At 45.6% G+C, this 18,530-nt stretch overlaps 1 protein-coding gene across 1 annotated transcript; it reads left to right on the top strand.

Moving 5' to 3' along the window:
• The first annotated feature begins 362 nt into the window (after positions 1–362).
• On the top strand, positions 363–18,086 carry LOC309567872 (nicotinamide N-methyltransferase-like). The gene is made up of 3 exons (XM_082273380.1): positions 363–557; positions 3,370–3,577; positions 17,505–18,086. The coding sequence occupies exons 1-3, from the start codon at positions 407–409 to the stop codon at positions 17,941–17,943; spliced, it is 798 nt and encodes a 265-aa protein (XP_082129506.1). The 5' UTR covers positions 363–406; the 3' UTR covers positions 17,944–18,086.
• The last annotated feature ends 444 nt before the right edge of the window (positions 18,087–18,530 follow it).

Genomic DNA, 18,530 nt, shown 5'->3' with positions numbered 1-18,530 from the left:
GGGCAGTGTGTCTGGCCCACTCACATGCACCCCACTATTCTTGAGAGAATGTCTCTTCTGCTTGAGGAGTAGGAAGACTACTAAGTCCTGACCTGCAGAGTTTGACCTCTATGTTGGGCCATCCATATGTTGAGATGATGTTTTTCTCCCCAGTCTACAGGTTTTTGCATTCCTCACAACACTGTACTACATATACTATTACCGTACTTACCTTGGGTTTGGGTGTTGGGGCTATACTATAAACACCAAGTATACTGACATTCAATAGAAGCTTCTTGGATAACTATAGAAACATGTTCAACATTACAGAACAAGTCTGGATGTCAGTAATGAACTACTACTAGCTACCACTGCATTTTAATAGAATCAAGCTTCCTTTACTCTCCTAGAGAGAAGATAGATCAGCATGGAGACTCCGTACACATCATCTCAAACCTACATTGATGAGTTTGACCCTGTGGATTACTACAGAACATACTATCACCCTGCAGAAGGAGCTATAACTGGAGAATGGCTTGATTTTGCATTGAGGAATTTCCATGAAACTTTCACTTCAGGTAAAAAAACAATGATTTATTACTACAAGAATTATCACACAAAAAAGTTGCACTTAATTCCTTTACTGAGTTTGCCACCACTGTATGTCGATGCTGTACAGCAGCCGGGTTGCTCATGGTTACACATGGTGAGTACCCCACGCACGCCTCCACCATGCTTCCTGGACTCCACTCACCTGGGACTGACATGGCAAGTGCTGCCAGGTAGAGTGGAGGGGGATTAGCAAGTTTATTCACATTTTCACTTTCAGATCCTGGTGTTACTTGCTGGGGAAAAAGCTAATGGAGTTCGATCTGCACTCCATTCGATTCATTGGAGAACAGATGAGACATCAGGGGTCTTCTAGACATGTTAAACTTAGATAAAAGATTTGCTGTGGACGTGGTATACTTAGATTTTTCCAAACTAATTGGCACAGTTCCCCACATGCAGCTAATCTGTAAATTAAAGTCTACAAGCTTACAAAGTTCAGTTTGGAAATGAATAGAAAACTAGCTAAAAGGCCGTATTCAAAAAGAAATTATTAATCATACTCCGAATGGTCTAAGGTTATTATTGATGTACCCCAAGGTTCAGTGCTGGGCCCTTATTTTTTAACATATTTATGATGGGTATAGGGTTTGGAATTTAAAGTATAATTTTAGCCTTTGCAGATGACACCAAGCTATGCAGTGGAATTACATCCCTACAGAGGCGTAACTACAGGGGTTACAATTGCAACCGGGCCCCATGGATAGGAGGGGTGGCGGGGGCAGCATGTAGAGAAATCACTGTCCTCCTTTTTTCTCCTGTAGCTGCAGGACGAAAATGGAGGAGATTGGTTCTTCTGTATGCTGCCCCAGCCACTCCTCCTCTCCAGTTCACTTGTGTTCTGCTGTCTCTGGGTCCCTGTGTGCTACCCCCCCCCCCACTGTGCTGCCCCCCCCCTTACTGTGCTCCCTCCCCTCTCCTGCCGGCTGCTGCAGGGGATGTGTCACATTAGAGAACCAGGAAGGGTCGGTAAATAGATAATTTACAAGCTTCTTCCTTTTCTGAATGGACAGAGTCATAATCAGTGACATTGTAAAAAAAAAAAAAAAAATAGAATAAAATGATAAAAAATAGTACAAATAAAAAAACAAAAAATAAAAACTGACACCAGTGGGTGACCTTCCAGGATCGCAAAGGTCCCACTTGCAACCGGGCCCTGGCATTCAACCACCGTGGGGAGGCCCCAAGATGGCAGGAAGGGGGCCCACTGCAGAACTTGTGAAAGGGTCCCGCTGTGGTCCCGCTGTGGGACCGTAATAAAGGGCCCCGCAATGAGAGTAAAGGGCCCCAGGATCCGTGGGAAGAGCCTCAGGCTTGAAGGGAAGGGCCCCGGGTCTGTGGGGCCCTTCATGGTTTCTTGCACCGGGGCCCTGAAGGTTCTAGTTACACCTCTGCATCCCTACAGGATGTCTCCGACCTCAATGCATTATTGGGCAACTATGTGGCATATAAGGTTTATGTTCATAAATGTAAAGCTACGTGGGGCTAAAAACATGCATGCATCATACATACTAGGAGGAAAACAGCTGGGGAAGTCAATTGTGGATAAGGATCTGGGTGTTCTGGTAGATCATAGACTTAATAATAGGATGCAATGCCAAGCTGCATTTTGTAAAGCTACCAATATATCTTGTATCAAAAGTGGTATGCACTCCAGAGAGAGAGACATAATTTTTCCCTGTACAAATTATTAGTAAGACCTCATCCGGAATATGTAGCTCAGCTTGAGGCACCAGTTCATAAAAAGGATATTGGGGAATTGGAGAAAGTGTAGAGAAGGGCAACCAAAATGGTAAGAGGCATGGAGGAGCTCAGCTATGAGGAAAGATTAGAGGAACTGAATTTATTCTCTCTTGAGAAGAGGCAATTACGAGCAGATATGATCAACATGCATACATACATAAGTAATCCATATAGTGAAATTGGTGTTTAGCTATTTACTTTCAGGTTATTATGAAGGACAAGGGGGCACTCTTTAGGTCTGGAGGAAAGATTGAATCTTCACATACTGAAAGGCTTCTTCACAGTAAAACCTGTGAAAATGTGGAATAGACTCCCTCAAGAATTGGTTTTGGCCAGCTTAGTAGATTGATTTAAAAAAGAGCTGGATGCATTTCTAAATGAGAAAAATATAACCAGACTTTAACATTTAGAGGCAATAAGGACAGGGGTAGTTGATCCAGAGAACATGCCTCATATGGGATCAGGAAGGATTTTTTTTTCCCGACTACGAAAATCAAATTATGTTTTATTGGAGTTTTTTTTTTTTCTTTCCTCCACTGCAGTTTATTGATTTTATATATGGAGGGTTTCAGAATATTGTTTTTAATTAGAGAGACTGGCTTGTCAGTGTTAGGCCCCTTCCTCACGAGTGGGCCAATCGAGTCCACCTGTCAGTTTTTCAGGCAGACCCTATTGGACCGTACATTGTCATCTATAGAGCGGCAGGTGAAAAATGATAAGTGTCTGTTTACACCTACCGACATCCAATGTGATCGGATTCACTAAAAGCAGACGGATGGAGATCCCCCATCCTTTAGTGGATCGGATGGCAGTCGAGTGTAAATGGACAGGCGGTCTGTTCAGGTGGTCCATTCACCACTTCAGGCTTTACAAGCTGAAGTAAAGCTTCTTCTCCTCTCCTCTGCAGTGGTGCTGGCTGACACAGAGGAGCAGGACCATGCGGCTGGTCCAAAGCAGCCTTAAAATAGGCAAATTTCCACAGTTTTCTACGTTTTAAAATTAATAATCCACTGTGGGGTTTTTCTTTTTTCCTTTAAGGTGGTGTTAAAGGAGACATACTAATTGACTTTGGGGCTGGACCCACAATTTATCAGCTTCTCTCTGCTTGCGAAGTTTTCAACAATATCATCACTTCCGACTTTCTTGAGCAAAACCGAACACAGCTACAGAAGTGGCTGAGGAATGATACTGATGCATTAGACTGGACTCAAATGGTCAAGTTTGTCTGTGAACTGGAAGGTAATAGGTAAGTTACACATGTGTGATATTGGTGTGATTAGAATAGTTGGGGACTCCAGTATTGCAACATCTGTATCTTATTTACAAAGTTTTCATAGGAGCAGGAGGCAGCTGATGGCCAGCAATGTAGGTGAAAACCTTGTCCCACACCATCCTAGGGGACAGTGCTGTAATGACCACTGAACCTAAATGAGAACTCTCTAAAGCAGGGGTAGGGAACCTGCGGCCCACAAAATCATTTGGTCCGGCCCCCACGGTGCAGCTGAGACTGTGTCTTTCAGCTGAGCTGTCAGAATAGAGCCAATATTTCCTGTATAGTTCCGACTCCGTTCTGACAGTCTGAGTGAGCCACAGACGGAGTGATATCAAATGCACTCCGCCTGTGACCAATACTGGAAGCATCGCCTCTTCCTCCATCACGGCGCCACTCCTAGCCAGCGTTTCCCGCCAGCAGTGCCCACAGCAGTACCAGCCAGAGCCAGCAGTACCCACCAGCAGTACCAGCCTGAGCCAGCAGTACCCACAGCAGTACCAGCCAGCAGTACCCACAGCACAGTACCAGCCAGAAGTACCAGCTGGAGCCAGCAGTACCAGCCAGCAGTATACACAGCACAGTACAAGCCAGCAGTACCAGCCTGAGCCAGCAGTAACCACAGCAGTACCAGCAAGCAGTACCAGCCTGGGCCAGCAGTACCAGCCAGCATTTCCCACTAGCAGTACTAGCCAGCTGTACTCACCAGCAGTACCCACCAGTGGTACTAGCCAATAGTACCCACAGCAGTACCCACAGCAGTACCAGCCAGCAGTACCAACCTGAGCCAGCAGTACCCACAGCAGAACCAGCCAGCATTACCTACAGCACAGTACCAGCCAGCAGTACCAACCTGAGCCAGCAGTACCATCCTGAGCCAGCAGTACCAGTCAGCATTTTCCACCAGCAGTACCAGCCAGCTGTAGCCACCAGCAGTAACAGCCAGCTGTACCCACAGCAGTACCAGCCAGCAGTACCTACAGCACAGTACCAGCCTAAGCCAGCAGTACCCACAGCAGTACCAGCCAGCAGTACCAGCCAGCAGTACCACCCTGAGCCAGCAGCACCCACAGCAATACCAGCCAGCTTGTCAGATGTGTCACCTCGACTTTTGTGACCCTCCCTAATGGGTGGGTTCCCACCTCTTTGAATGTGACCTCGCAATTAAGCTTGGTCTGAAAGAGCTGGTATACCCTCACAAGGTAATGGTGGATGGTTTCATTTTATTATTCTTTTTCAAGCTCCCAGTGTTAGATATATAGTTCCAGCAGCTCTCTCACTAATGGGGAGCAACATAAAACCATGGTGCAAATAACATTTGGTCAAATCAACTTTTATTAAAAAACATAAATTTACTCACATGCAGTTGGTTCTTGAGCGCACCAATCTATCCCAGCAGGAAATATAATGATATTATATGTGTATATGACGGATGGCCAAGCGTATACCCTCTTCAGTGAGATCCGTTCCAGCGTACCTGCCACTGTGGAGTATTCCGATCACGACACTCGCTTGCCCCCCCCCCCCCTACGCATGACGACACAAGGGACTACGTGTCTTCTTCAGGGGTATCTGATTGGTCGGTTGATCTGCTTTTAAAGATGTATTAATGATTATGGTGCTGCAAAAAATGGTGTCTTTTAATCTAAAGTGCAGTTTTAAATTATAATTTTTTTGCTTGACCAAAAGCAAAAGGCGAAGTCATAAAAATATATTATACTGAGGTGCGCATGAGCGGCTGCTCCGAGATGGCGCCTTAGCCCGGAGCTCCGCGCCTCCCCGGTCCCTCGAGAGCCCCAGCGCCGGCCTCCTAGCGCACTACACCACCCGTCCGGCACGACCGGCTGCCCCTGCCTCTTGCGGACCTCCGGTGGATGTCGGCGGGTCCCCGTCGTGACGTATCCCGCCGTCTTCTCTTCCTCTCCCCGGAGAGGGACACAGGCAAGATGGCGGCCGCACCTTACCTCTCCTCAGTAGACCGAGGTCCACTGGAGGTAGGCGATACAGCTGCATGCCCTATGGACTCCCTGTCACCCCCTCCAGACCCCTGGCCATCTCCCTCAACTCCCGCACATCTACTTCAGCCCCCACTGGCCTCTCCAGCATCCACGGACTCCCTGCTTAGGAGAACCGTAGAGCAGACCCCAGGGATCCCGGGGCTACTATCACCTGAGGCCCCGGCTTCACCACATCCGCTAGGCCTCAACTCGCCCGGCTGCTTCCCGGACATGACAATGCTGATGGCTAGATTTTCGGAAATGCTAGCCTCTGGCCTGGCCCACAATGCCTCACAAATTACGGGCTCCATTAAGGCAGAACTTCAGAACCTTGGCAACCGCATAGAAGCAATTGAGAGCACTATGGACCAAACGGTCGCACGGGCCAATCAGAATACTGCTTGCATTCAGACTCTGCAAGATCAGTTGGACACTGCACTCAGTAAACTAGACGATTTGGAAAACAGGAGCAGAGGTCTGAATTTCAGGGTCAGGGGGATCCCCGAAACTATCACTGATATCCCCGTCACGATTAAAGCTTTTATTAAGGACCTTATACCGGACATTTCTGACCACCGTCTGGAACTTGACCGAGCGCACAGGGCCCTGCAATTGCCCCGCAAGGATGGCCTGCCCAGGGACGTCATCGTCAAGACACACTTTTATGGGGTCAAGGAGGAGCTCATGAAAAGGAGCAGGGGTAGAGAGGACTTGAACATCCAAGGCCACAAGATCCAACTGTTTACTGATCTCTCCCCCTTCACCATTCAGCGCCGCAGAGCATTGAAGCCGCTTACATTAGCATTATCTGCTAGGGCGCTGAAATATTGGTGGTCCTTCCCCTTGCGCCTGAATTTCCAACTGCAAAACAAGACATATGGCTTTACCAACTTCCAGGATGGCGAACATCTGCTTCTACAATTGGGAATTCTCACCAGGGACCCTGTCCCCGCCTCACCTACCACCAGGAGAGAATCTTCCAAGCGGCTTCCACCGATCAGCCCTGTTCCCTCGGTGTGGCACAAACAGTAAACAAAGCGCCACCGTGACGTCCAGCCACCCTGATGCCTGCGTGACTCCTCCAACTGCATGTCCTCTTGGCGGTTAGAGTTTACTCTACTTCGCCTGATTTGGGGTCCTCGTTGATCCCGGCCTTCGCTTTTTGACCCCCCCCCTTTTTGGGTCCATGTTTGGACTATGTTTTGAGTTTTTTTTTCCAGCGAACTGACTCTCTTATATTTTAGTTCACTGCTGATAACGACTTTCTGCTACTAAGCTGGTTGCAAATTTTTTCTTTTTTTTTTTTTTGTGTATGTATATATGCATGTATGTGTATATATGTATATATATATATGTATGTGTATAATTTTTTTTTTTGGGGCTATTTTGCTTATAGTCCCCTTTTCCCCCCTCATACTCCCTCCTATCCCTGGCCCTCTCCATCCTCCCTCCCTTCCCACCTTTTCCCTGTCCTTTCCCCCCTCCCGCTTTCCTTTTCCTCCTTCCCTCCCTGTCCTCGGGCTTTATTCCCCAATCATTTCTCTTCTCCCATACTCCTCACGGTTTAAGCTGGGTAATTGATCCCGTTCTATATCTAGAGGGATCGTAGTGCTTTGACTTTGTTTTGTATTTGAATTTTATGGGAGTGCTGGGTTGGTGCTCTTTGACCGGGGAGGTCTCATTGCGCCTCCTCCTGTTGGATGTTAGATGGTTACCTCTTACCTCCCACAGGAATGTGCCCTGACTGGCTCAGGGCACATCCGTACGTCTGATGGGGGACTGTGGGCTTTGCCTGCTGTCACCTCATCCCGGCGCAAGAGCTTCCTCTTGCGTCTCTCTTCTCCTTTCACTGGTATCTTTTTCTTTGCAGAGGGTTCCAGCGGTCCGTTTGGTTTGCTCATGTCTCTTCTACGCCTGCTGCTGCTGTGCCTGACTTCTCCCAGGGGATCCATTGGGAATCCACTACTACATTCACCCCAGCGCTCTCCATGACAGATCACCATGTCGTCTAACGTGAGTACGGTATCTTCTTTGCAGGTGGCATCACACAACACCCAGGGCTTAAATTCACCGGTTAAACGTAGGAAGGCATTCCAACATTATCACTCCCAGGGATTGGGGGTTCTCCTGCTTCAGGAGACTCACTTTCCGGAGTCTTATCAACCTACATATGTCCACCACAAATACCCCTTGTTTTATCTTGCCAATGCCCCCACCAAGCAGAGAGGGGTTGCCATATTCTTTGCTAAATCCCTCTCCTTCTCCCATCTGCACACAGTTCGGGACCCCCACGGTCGTTTCATTTTAGTCAAGAGTTATACACATTTGTCTCCTATTATGCACCTAACAGGGGTCAGGCGAAATTCTTCTCCGACATGTTCCTCATACTCTCTCCTCACCTTGAGGGTCGTGTCCTCATTGGGGGGGATTCCAATTTAGCTCTTGATTGCACCCTTGATAAATCTAACTCCTCTGGTGGTAGGCTCCGCCGTCCCTCCAAGCAGAGCCTTCGAGTAGCTCGAACTCTTCACTCGCTAGGTTTGATTGACATCTGGCGGGAACTTAACCCTTCTTGCCGTGATTATACGCATTTCTCGGCACCCCATCATACGTTTGCGCGTATAGATCACATTTTCATCCCCACTACTGACGTACCTGCTGCGCAGAAGTCTAAAATTAAGGATGTCCCTTGGTCGGACCACTCCATGGTTTCGCTTCGTCTTTCCTGCTCCGTGCCTCCCCGAGGCCCGTCGCCTTGGAGAATTAATGAGTCCATCCTGAGTGACCCCGCTAGATGTTCCCAGGTAGAGGCTGCACTTCGCGACTACTTCGCGCTCAATAATCTCCCTGATACGTCCCCCTCTTCCCTCTGGGGGGCTCATAAGGCGGTTATCAGGGGCTTTCTCATTCAACTGGGGGCGAAAATGAAAAAAGAAAGAATGGTCGACATTGCTCGTTTGGAGAATGAATATGATCGTTTCCGTAGAGCCCACAAAAGATCCCCTAACCCTTCCTCGTTAGCAGAACTTGATGCGGTCAAACTATCATTGAACTTAGCTCTGACTTCTAGGGCAGAGAAGGCCCTGAGGTGGCAAAATGCTCACGCTTATGCTTCCCGGGACAAATTGGGCACGAAATTAGCGCTGAAACTTTCCCCCAAATATCAAGCAATCTCCATGCCTAAGATCAAGTCCCCCTCCGGCGTTCTCTCGAGTAACCCCGACTCCATAATGGACTCCTTCCACTCCTTTTATTCACATCTCTATGCGGCTCCTGCCCCCCACAAGGGGGATGATCCTGAATCGTTCTCGAAAGGAGTACCTCCTCCCCGCCTATTAGCAACACATAGATCCCTTATGGAAGCCCCTATTGATGAACAGGAGGTGTTGGATGTTATCAAGAATCTTCGGCCCAATTCTGCCCCAGGCCCTGAAGGTTTTTCAAATTTTTATTATAAGACTTTTGTGTCGGTCCTATCTCCTTATCTGGTCAGGTTCTTTAATGCCCTTAGGGGCGGGGCTAGCCTTGAAGAAGTTTCTAATAATGCTTACATTTCGGTTATCCCCAAGCCTGGGAAGGACCCCTCAGAGGTGGGCAATTACAGACCAATTTCGCTTATTAATAATGATCTCAAGATCCTGACAAAAATTTTAGCTAATCGTTTATCCAGCTTTATTGCCAAATACATTCATAAGGATCAGGTGGGGTTCATTCCAGGTAGGCAGGGACCTGACCAGGTAAGGAGGGTGATTGATGTCATCTCTCTGTTGAACTCTGGGTGGGATGGTGGCCCTCCCCAACATGGTTTTCTCCTGTCCCTGGATCTACAAAAGGCCTTTGATTCCCTTTCTTGGCCGTTTCTCTTCCGCACTCTTGAAGGTTGGGGCTTTGGCCCCTCTTTCCTCACCACTCTTCGAGCCCTTTACTCTCACCCAGTGGCTCAGGTCCGGATGCAGGGTTACTACTCGGCGAACATACCCATCCGGAGAGGCACGAGACAGGGATGCCCCCTTTCTCCGCTCCTTTTTGCGGTGGCTCTTGAATCCTTAGCAACAGCCATCCGCCTCCATCCTGATATTCATGGTATACAATGTGGACCAGCGACCCACAAATGTGCGCTGTTTGCAGATGACATTATGCTTTTTGTCACCTCCCCGTTGATCTCTCTCCCCAATATCGTTTCCCTCCTGGACGCCTTCGGGGCAGCCTCAGGTTTACGAGTGAATATGTCCAAATCTCTTAACGTAAACCTCTCCTCTTCCCTTGTGGACCGGCTGAAGGACCACTTCCCTTTCTCCTGGCACTCGAATTCCATCCCCTACCTAGGGGTGTCGTTAACTCCCTCTATAGACAAACTCTACCCGTCAAATTACCTGCCCATGTTCCGACGACTGAAGCGGGATCTCTCTGAATGGTCTCGCTATCGCATCTCCTGGATGGGGAAAGTCAATGCTGTTAAAATGACTCTCTTACCGCGTATTCTTTATTTATTCCGGTCTCTCCCGATCCCGGTGCGTAAATCCCATGTTCAGAGTTTACAAGGCCACATCTTTAAATTTATTTGGGGACAGAAGGGACATAGAATTAATAAACATACAATTCTACGATCCAGGAAACAGGGGGGACTGGGAGTCCCGGACCTCTGGAATTACTATCTAGCAGCACAACTAACACAGTTCTCCGTTATCTACGCCAGGGGTGGGAAGCCCGACTGGTGCCATATAGAACGTCAGGCGGGCCCCCAACACACTATCGATTATTTACTGTGGTGTCCAGCCTCTTCCCGCCCCCCAGTATTATCTCCTACCCTTTCACATTCTTTCTCCATTTGTGATCACATACATAAATCGCATAAAGTGACTTCACATTGGGCTCCGCTCACTCACTTATTCCATAATCCGGCCTTCCCTCCAGGAGAAAACATAGGGGCATTTAAATGGTGGACTGACAAAGGCATGTATAGAATCGGACATTTTGTAGATAGCTCTGGTCCTCTAACCTTATCACATTGTACTTCTAAGTTGAAGATGCCACCTGTGGAGAAGTTTCGTCTGACTCAAATTTCACACTTTATTAATTCCCTCAAGTCCAAATCTCCTGCTCCCCTTCGGGCATCGCTTTATGAACAATGGTGTTCCCAAATGACTGATGTTAAGGGGGGTATCTCCCTCATTTATGCTCTTCTAAACGACGCTCAAAATAAACCAGCCTACATGCTCAAATGGGAGCAGGACCTTGATATAGACTGGAACCTACCTGACTGGCATGCATGTGTTGGGCGTTCTTTTCGGGGTATTCACAATGTTGGTCTCATGGAAGCTAACTTAAAAGTGCTTATGAGGTGGTACATGGTGCCCGCTAGGCTGGCCACCATCTATCCCTCCACGCAACCCACCTGCTTTCGTGACTGCAACCTGATGGGTACTATTCTACACATTTTCTGGGAATGCCCCAAACTGAGGACATTCTGGGGGCGCATTTATAGTATGGTAAGGCGAATTACTGGTCTTGTAGTACATCCGTCCCCTACGCATGCTCTCTTAGGTCAGCACATTCCTAAAGTTCCCAAACACACCCAGGCCCTTGTTTTCTACATCTTCCTCGGTGCCAAAATGGCGATAGCCAGGCAATGGAAAAAGCCTTCTGTTCCGCTCTATTTGGCTAAGCGCAAGATCTCATGGATAATGGCGCAGGAGAAGATGTATAGTATTCTTGATGACTCCAGAACGAAATTTGAACGGATCTGGGAACCCTGGGCGACCTACGTTCATGTTACCATTTAGCCGAGGTGGGACCGCTGGAGCCCTCAACCCCCTCTTGCTCTTCCTTCTGTTATCTTATCTCTGTCCTTGCTGCTTGTCAGCCTCCTTTTCTGTCCCCTCTACCTTCTTCTCTCTCTTTCTTTTCCCTCTTCTTGCTCTCCTACTGATACTGCTGTACTTATAGTGTTTTGTTAATGACTATACCTGGTGGGGTCTCTAGGTTTGGGCCCGGAGCCCCTGTCAATTACTTGGGTTGGGTTTTTGAATTGTTAGAATTTTCTCTTTTAATATTCTTATTTACAATTTGGAATACGGGTCCCTTGCTAGGTTAGCTTGGGACTGGGAAATACGTACCTCTATTCAGTTCTCCTTGGAGTTCTCGTGTTTGGGATACCACATGGCTCACTAACAGAGGTTGGGTGCGCTTCCTCCGGGACACAGTTTGCTCCCTTTTGGGGTGTCTCGAGGGTGGCACCCTACCGTTATGGGGGTTGCTCCCATCGCCTATTAGTTGGTACCCTCCTTTTTTTTCCTTTCTAAATTTTTCTGGATCGAGGTATGGTTCCATTCGCTCTAAATCCCTACGGCATACTATATATATGAGCGTGGTTTGCTACACACCCACCATACTGTTCTACCTGTATCAATTGACTTTTTTATTGATTCAGTTCTCATTTCTGTACCATTTTTGCATTTGTCTGTACTTGTTATTCTTGAATAAAAATTTATTGAAACTAAAAAAAAAAAAAAAAAAGTTAAAAAATATATTATACTGTACAGGTGAATCTCAAAAAATGTAAATATCATCAAAACTGAAAACTCAAAATCCAATATCCAGTAAAACCAATGAAAAAAGGATTTTTGATACAGAAATGTTGGCTTACTGAAAAGCATGTCCATGTATAGTGTAGTATGCACTCAATATTTGGTCGGCGCTCCTTTTGCATTAATTACTGCATCAATGCGGCGTGGAATGGAGGCAATGAGCCTGTGGCACTGCTGAGATGTTATGGAAGACCAGGTTGCTTTGATAGGGGCCTTCAGCTCTTCTGCATTGTTGGGTCTGGTGTCTCTCATTTTCCTCTTGACAATACCCCACAGATTCTCTATGGGGTTTAGGTCAGGCGAGTTTGCTAGCCATTCAAGCACAGTGATACCATGATCATTAAACCAGGTTTTGGTACTTTTGGCAGTGTGCGCAGGTGCTAAGTCCTGCTGGAAAATGAAATCAGCATCTCCATAAAGCTGGAAAGCAGAGGAAAGTATGAAATGCTCTATAGTTTCCTGGTAGAGGGCTGCGTGGGCTTTGGACTTGAAAAAACACAGTGGATCAACACCAGCAGATGACATGGCTCCCCAAAGCATCGCAGACTGTGGAAAATGTTGCATTTCATTTGGGAATCAAGGTCTCAGAGTCTGGAGGGAAAGTGGAGAGGCACAGAATCTAAGTTGCATGAGGTCCAGTGTATGGCTCTGAATGTGGATAAACAGGCAACAAAGGCAAACCAATCACATCGGCTCGTCTCCTCCTAGAGCGACCAGATCAGACTCCCAATCGTTCCTTCAGATACTGTTTCATGTTCCATTGATGCCATCAGAGGCCTTGCTCCTCATCTTCTGTCTTTGGGAATAGCCTATACCCTGTAGATAAGGAATGACTTTGCAGAGGGGCTTTCAAAAAAACCAAGTTTCGGTTATGTCAACTACCAAGGTTGCTGAAAAACAAGTGATAGTGACAAGAATGTCTGCAAGAGACAAGTTGACTATGAAATAGTTGGTGACTGTCCTCATGTGATGATTCTTCCACACTGCAACACAAACTTCAAGACATTAGCGCATGAAATGACTTGTTTGCTCCACTATGCTTGCGCTAATGAAATAATTAACACCCATATGGCTTCTCTGCTATAACACCTATATATGTGTATGTGTATAAATACATATAAGTGTGTGTGTATATATACCCCTATACAGAATTTCAGATGTTTTGCCTGCCTCCAAAGACCCCCAAAAAATGCCCAAAAAAACGCCCAGGTGTGTTGTTGCAGGCGTTTTTTGGGGCATTTTTTGTCCCAAAAAATGCATTGAATGAAGGGCAGATCTACACCCACAAACCCAGCGGATTCACACCTTCCTTAAGATATCTATCGAAGTATCGGATATGCCACCCCAGATTGGATTTACGTTCTAATCATGTTTGAAAATAAACCTCCAGACCTACATCGGTATGTGCTTCAGAAGTACATGTTTTTTGTCCCAATTAGTTGTGCCATATCTATCAAGGCAGATGGTTTATAGCTGATCCCAGTATACCAAAAAAAAAAAAAAAACCCACGACACTATATTTCACAGTACAACTATGTAATCATCTCTACAAGTGTGGTAATTTAACTATAATCACAGAGATACTAGAACTGATGTTTTACAAGAGAAAAGGGTTGTTCACCCAGTGCATTATATACATGAGATTAAATATATCAGTTCTAGGAAAGGCTAACCACATCCATATCCATAGACACAAGTTGCACAGTAAAATCAAAGAAAAGATAGGGAGGCAAAAACCTTCCCATAAGCCTTTCAATACGGTAGGACTTTACAAGATGTGGGGCTGTCACATTTAGATGAGCACTTTAACAAAAGTTACATTTATTAAGATTAAAAAACATATTTATTCAATATACAAAGTTAAAAGCTTCTCATACAGATATACATAAGCAAAAAAAAACTCAAGTGACATTAACTCCAATATATTCTGTGACTGAACATTTGTTGAGAAACCTATTATCAAGTCCTACCGTAGTGAAAGGGCTATGGGAAGGTTTCTGCCTCCCTATCTTTTCTTTGATTTCACTGTGCTCCTTTAGATCTACTATCAGCTATGTAGTGCAAGGCAACAACAAAGAGGGTAACGCTGCTCCAGGTGAAGATAATGAGCTCCTTGAAGATTGAGTGCAGGTCCAGTCCGTGGTCTAGCCAGTATATCTAAGAAGAAAAGAGTGACCACACTTCAAAATGCTAGGAGATCTCATTTGTCATCCAACAAAGAAAAGTTACAATAACTTCATGACACATATAGAAGGGAGCATAGTTTAGTAATGAAAACGGTATTATAAGTAGTAATCAGCATGGATTTATGAAAAATCTTTCTTGCCAAACCAATCTATTAACCTTCTATGATGAAGTGAGCAGCCACCTAGATAAAGGTAAGCCTGTGGATGTGGTGTATCTGGACTTTGCAAAGGCCTTTGACACCGTTCCCCACAAACAATTACTGTACAAACTAAGGAAGGTAGGTATGGACCATAAGGTGAGTACCTGGATAGAGAACTGGCTCCAGGGGAGAGTACAGAGGGTGGTGATTAATGTGGAGTACTCGGATTGGGCGGGTGTGGATAGTGGGGTCCCCCAGGGTTCTGTCCTGGGACCAATCCTGTTTAATTTGTTCATAAATGATCTAGAGGAGGGGATATCTAGTACAATCTCAGTATTTACAGATGATACTAAACTAGGCATGCCAATATCTTCTATGCAGGATGTGGAAACCTTGCAAGCAGACCTGAACAAAATAACGGGGTGGGCAACTACATGGCAGATGAGGTTTAATGTTGATAAATGTAAAGTAATGCACTTGGGGGCCAGAAACCAGAAAGCAAGCTACTCACTAGGGGGGGAACCTCTGGGTGAGTCTAGGATGGAAAAGGACTTGGGGGTACTGGTAGACAACAAGCTTGGCAGTGGCATGCAATGCCAAGCCGCCGCAAGCAAAGCCAACAGAATACTGGGATGTATAAAAAAGGGGATTCACTCCAGAAATAAAGAGATTATTCTCCCACTCTACAAGACTCTGGTCCGGCCACATCTGGAGTATGCTGTCCAGTTCTGGGCACCGGTCCTCAGGAAGGATGTGCTGGAATTGGAGAAAGTCCAGAGAAGGGCAACAACAATAATTAGGGGAATGGAGGACATCAGCTATGAGGAAAGACTACAAGCACTGAACCTTTTCTCTCTGGAGAAAAGACGTTTGAGGGGGGATATGATATCAATGTACAAATACTGTACTGGTGACCCAAGCATAAGGAACAAACTATTCAGAGAAAGGAGATACAATAAGACACGTGGCCACTCACTAAAACTTGAGGAAAGGCGGTTTAACCTTAAAGTGCGTAAGGGGTTCTTCACTGTAAGAACGGTAAGGATGTGGAATTCTCTTCCACAAGCAGTCGTATCAGCAGGGAGCATTGATAGTTTCAAAAAACTATTAGATGGACACCTTAAAGACCACAACATACAGGGGTATACAATGTACGGTTAAAAGCAAACACACACACACGCATCATAGGTTGAACTGGATGGACTGGTGTCTTTTTTCAACCTCACTAACTATGTAACTATGTAACGTGTTTTATGAAATTATTCACTTAGACATATAATCGCATAGTCATAACAGGTTATGACTAAGTGATTACTTTCTTGAAACGTGTTAACCATGCTCCCTTCCATGTATGTCATGAATGTATTGTAACTTTTCTTTGTTGGATGATTTTAAGACAAAAAAGATCTCCTAGCATTTTGAAGTGCGGTCACGTTTTCTTGTATATGTAGTGCAAGGGCCTGTCGGTCTTGATACAAATTGAATGGATTGTTCAGGTGGGTCCTCCAATTTCATAGTTTTGGTAAATCTAAAGAAATTTGTACATACAGAGATTGTAAAATTAGACTGCAAAGTGTGTGGACATTTTTATGCAAATACATAGGAGGGAGTGGATGGAGACACTCAGCTGTCAAGCACTGTTCCCATCTCCACTTAGCAGGGACTCACATTCCCTCATGTGTTTTTATTTTTAATGGGCTGTCCTACACTTGACAAGGTAGCTCATGGGACATTTTGACGTGGTACATTTTGCTGCATTTGTAGCTATTTTTTTCATGTGGCTAAATGTGTTTGCTTCTTTGTTTGGGGTGCTGTTAACAATAATAGCACTGAGAGCGCGACTAGTTCATTTTAGGTGTATAGCAGTGACCATACACTATTCAATCTGAATTTTACCTCTGTACAATCTTCTTTAGATTTACCAAAGCTATATAATAACAGGATACATCTATCTATCTAATAACTGTGTATCCATTCAGGCAGGCTCTAACATTACATAGTTGATAGTAGATCTATTGTGTATGGTGAGCTTTAAAGACTTCCAGGGACACGCTTCTCCTGTTTTCAATACTACAGCTCTGCTCCAAATAGGCTGCTGGAGATCACTCAGCTCCTGTACACTCTGCCTAATGAGTAATCTATGCAAGATGAAGGAACCAAAAAAAAAAAAATTGATCACTGGCTGTGTATTTAGTGAGAACAGATAATGACAGACAGATAATGATTGTATATGAGCACAGAAGTGGGCAGGAGCCATCTCCTACAGGGGGAGGGCAGGTGCGGGGTATGTATTAATTAGGTCAGCTGGTGAACTACTTCCTTGTACTGGTTTTTATGTCCTAAATACCAAATTCAGGATGGGCAGGAAGTAATGGAGGGATTTTCTATGAACACATCAGGGGCTGAAGTAATGTCTGTCCTAAGGGCTGGTTAATACCACAAAAACGCACACCTTATCAGTTCCGGTGTGTTTCTGCATGCATGTTTTTAACGCATTTTTGACGTATTATGGTGCATTTTGGTTTCCGGGTGCATTACAGATGCTTTTTTTCTTCTTTTTGCGTGTTTTTTTTATTTTCCACTGTACTGGGGTCCGGGGCGTTTTTAATGCATTCCAGTGCATTCTGGTGCATTTTTTATGTGTTTTACCGCAGTCCAGTGCAGGAAAAATGCAGCATTTTCTCCTTTTTGGTCTGGAACTGGAACACCCTGGAACTGACTGCACTGGTGTGAACTATGCCATAGGAAACCATATAACCTACTTTCCATGCGTTTTTGATGCAGAAAAAAACGCACTGGACTGTATGTGGTGGGAACTGACCCTTTAAAAGACAGAGAACATTTTTTCTTTTCTGCAACAGAGGCACAATAATGGTAAATTGGTACAGTACATATGGGAGCTGGAATTTAGGAAAAAAAAACAGGTGAACTTAGCATTCAATGTTTGCAATCATTACACTAAAAGAAGAATAATCTATAGTGTCCTTTTTCAGTGACAGCGAGTACTGCAAGAGAAAGATAGAAAAATTAAGGAGAACGGTGACAAAAGTTCTGAAATGTGATGCTCTGAAGAAGAACCCATATGGCCCGGTGGAGATGCCACAAGCCGACTGCCTGATTAGTTGCCTCTGCTTAGAAGCACCCTGCAAAGATGTGGAATCCTTCACCGATGCTTTAAGGAATTTGAAGGCCCTAATTAAACCAGGGGGTCACATAGTAATACAGAGTGCGCTCAACTGTTCATACTATTATATTGGTCAAAAGAGATTCTCCTGTCTGCCCATTAGTAAGGAAGAAATGGAGGCGGCATTTAAAGAGGCTGGCTTTGAAATACTGAAACTAAAGATCATTCCATGTACTGAAAATCCAAAGAAGGATGTTGGTAATTATGATAGCTATTACTTTGTCCATGCCCGTAAACCATGTCCATAGGGCAAATGGCTTATTTGGGTATTTACACCCAGATCTAAGGCTAAGTTCGCACAGCAACCAAGAGCTGCTGGAGCGCTTTACCGCTCTGGCAGCTGTCTGTTCCCGGCTGCGGTAAGGGGCAGTGTGGTGCATGATTCAGTGCATCACATGGCTCCCTTTTTCTTTTTTTTGTACCTTTTTCTTTTTTTGCTGTACAGCAGTGTGATGCGTTGTGCTGCCGTACAATACAGTGCTATGCGATTATGTATGGTTGCTGCGATAAAATGCAGCATGACTGCATTTTACTGCAGCATGCTGCAGCGCAGCCTTAGGCCACATAAGAAAACAATTGTTTTCTGTATGTCCTTGCTGTGACAGACATTTTACAATGCAGTAAAATGTCTGACACAGGGGCGGACTGACCATTCAGGGATTAGGGCACTGCCCGAGGGCCCAGGGTCAGTAGGGGGCCCCATGAGAGGCTACACACTACAGAAAGAAGCCAGGAACTTCCATGCAGGCTATGCTGTGGTAGATATTTAAATGCCCACTCTGTGGCTGAGCTGCAATTTGTAGGTGGGGCTTTGTGTGGCTTGAGTGTGGACACA

Source organism: Pelophylax lessonae (assembly GCF_965119305.1).
Source record: "Pelophylax lessonae genome assembly, chromosome: 12".
Classification (NCBI taxonomy): domain Eukaryota; kingdom Metazoa; phylum Chordata; class Amphibia; order Anura; family Ranidae; genus Pelophylax; species Pelophylax lessonae.
This window is presented reverse-complemented; position numbering and strand designations above follow the sequence as displayed.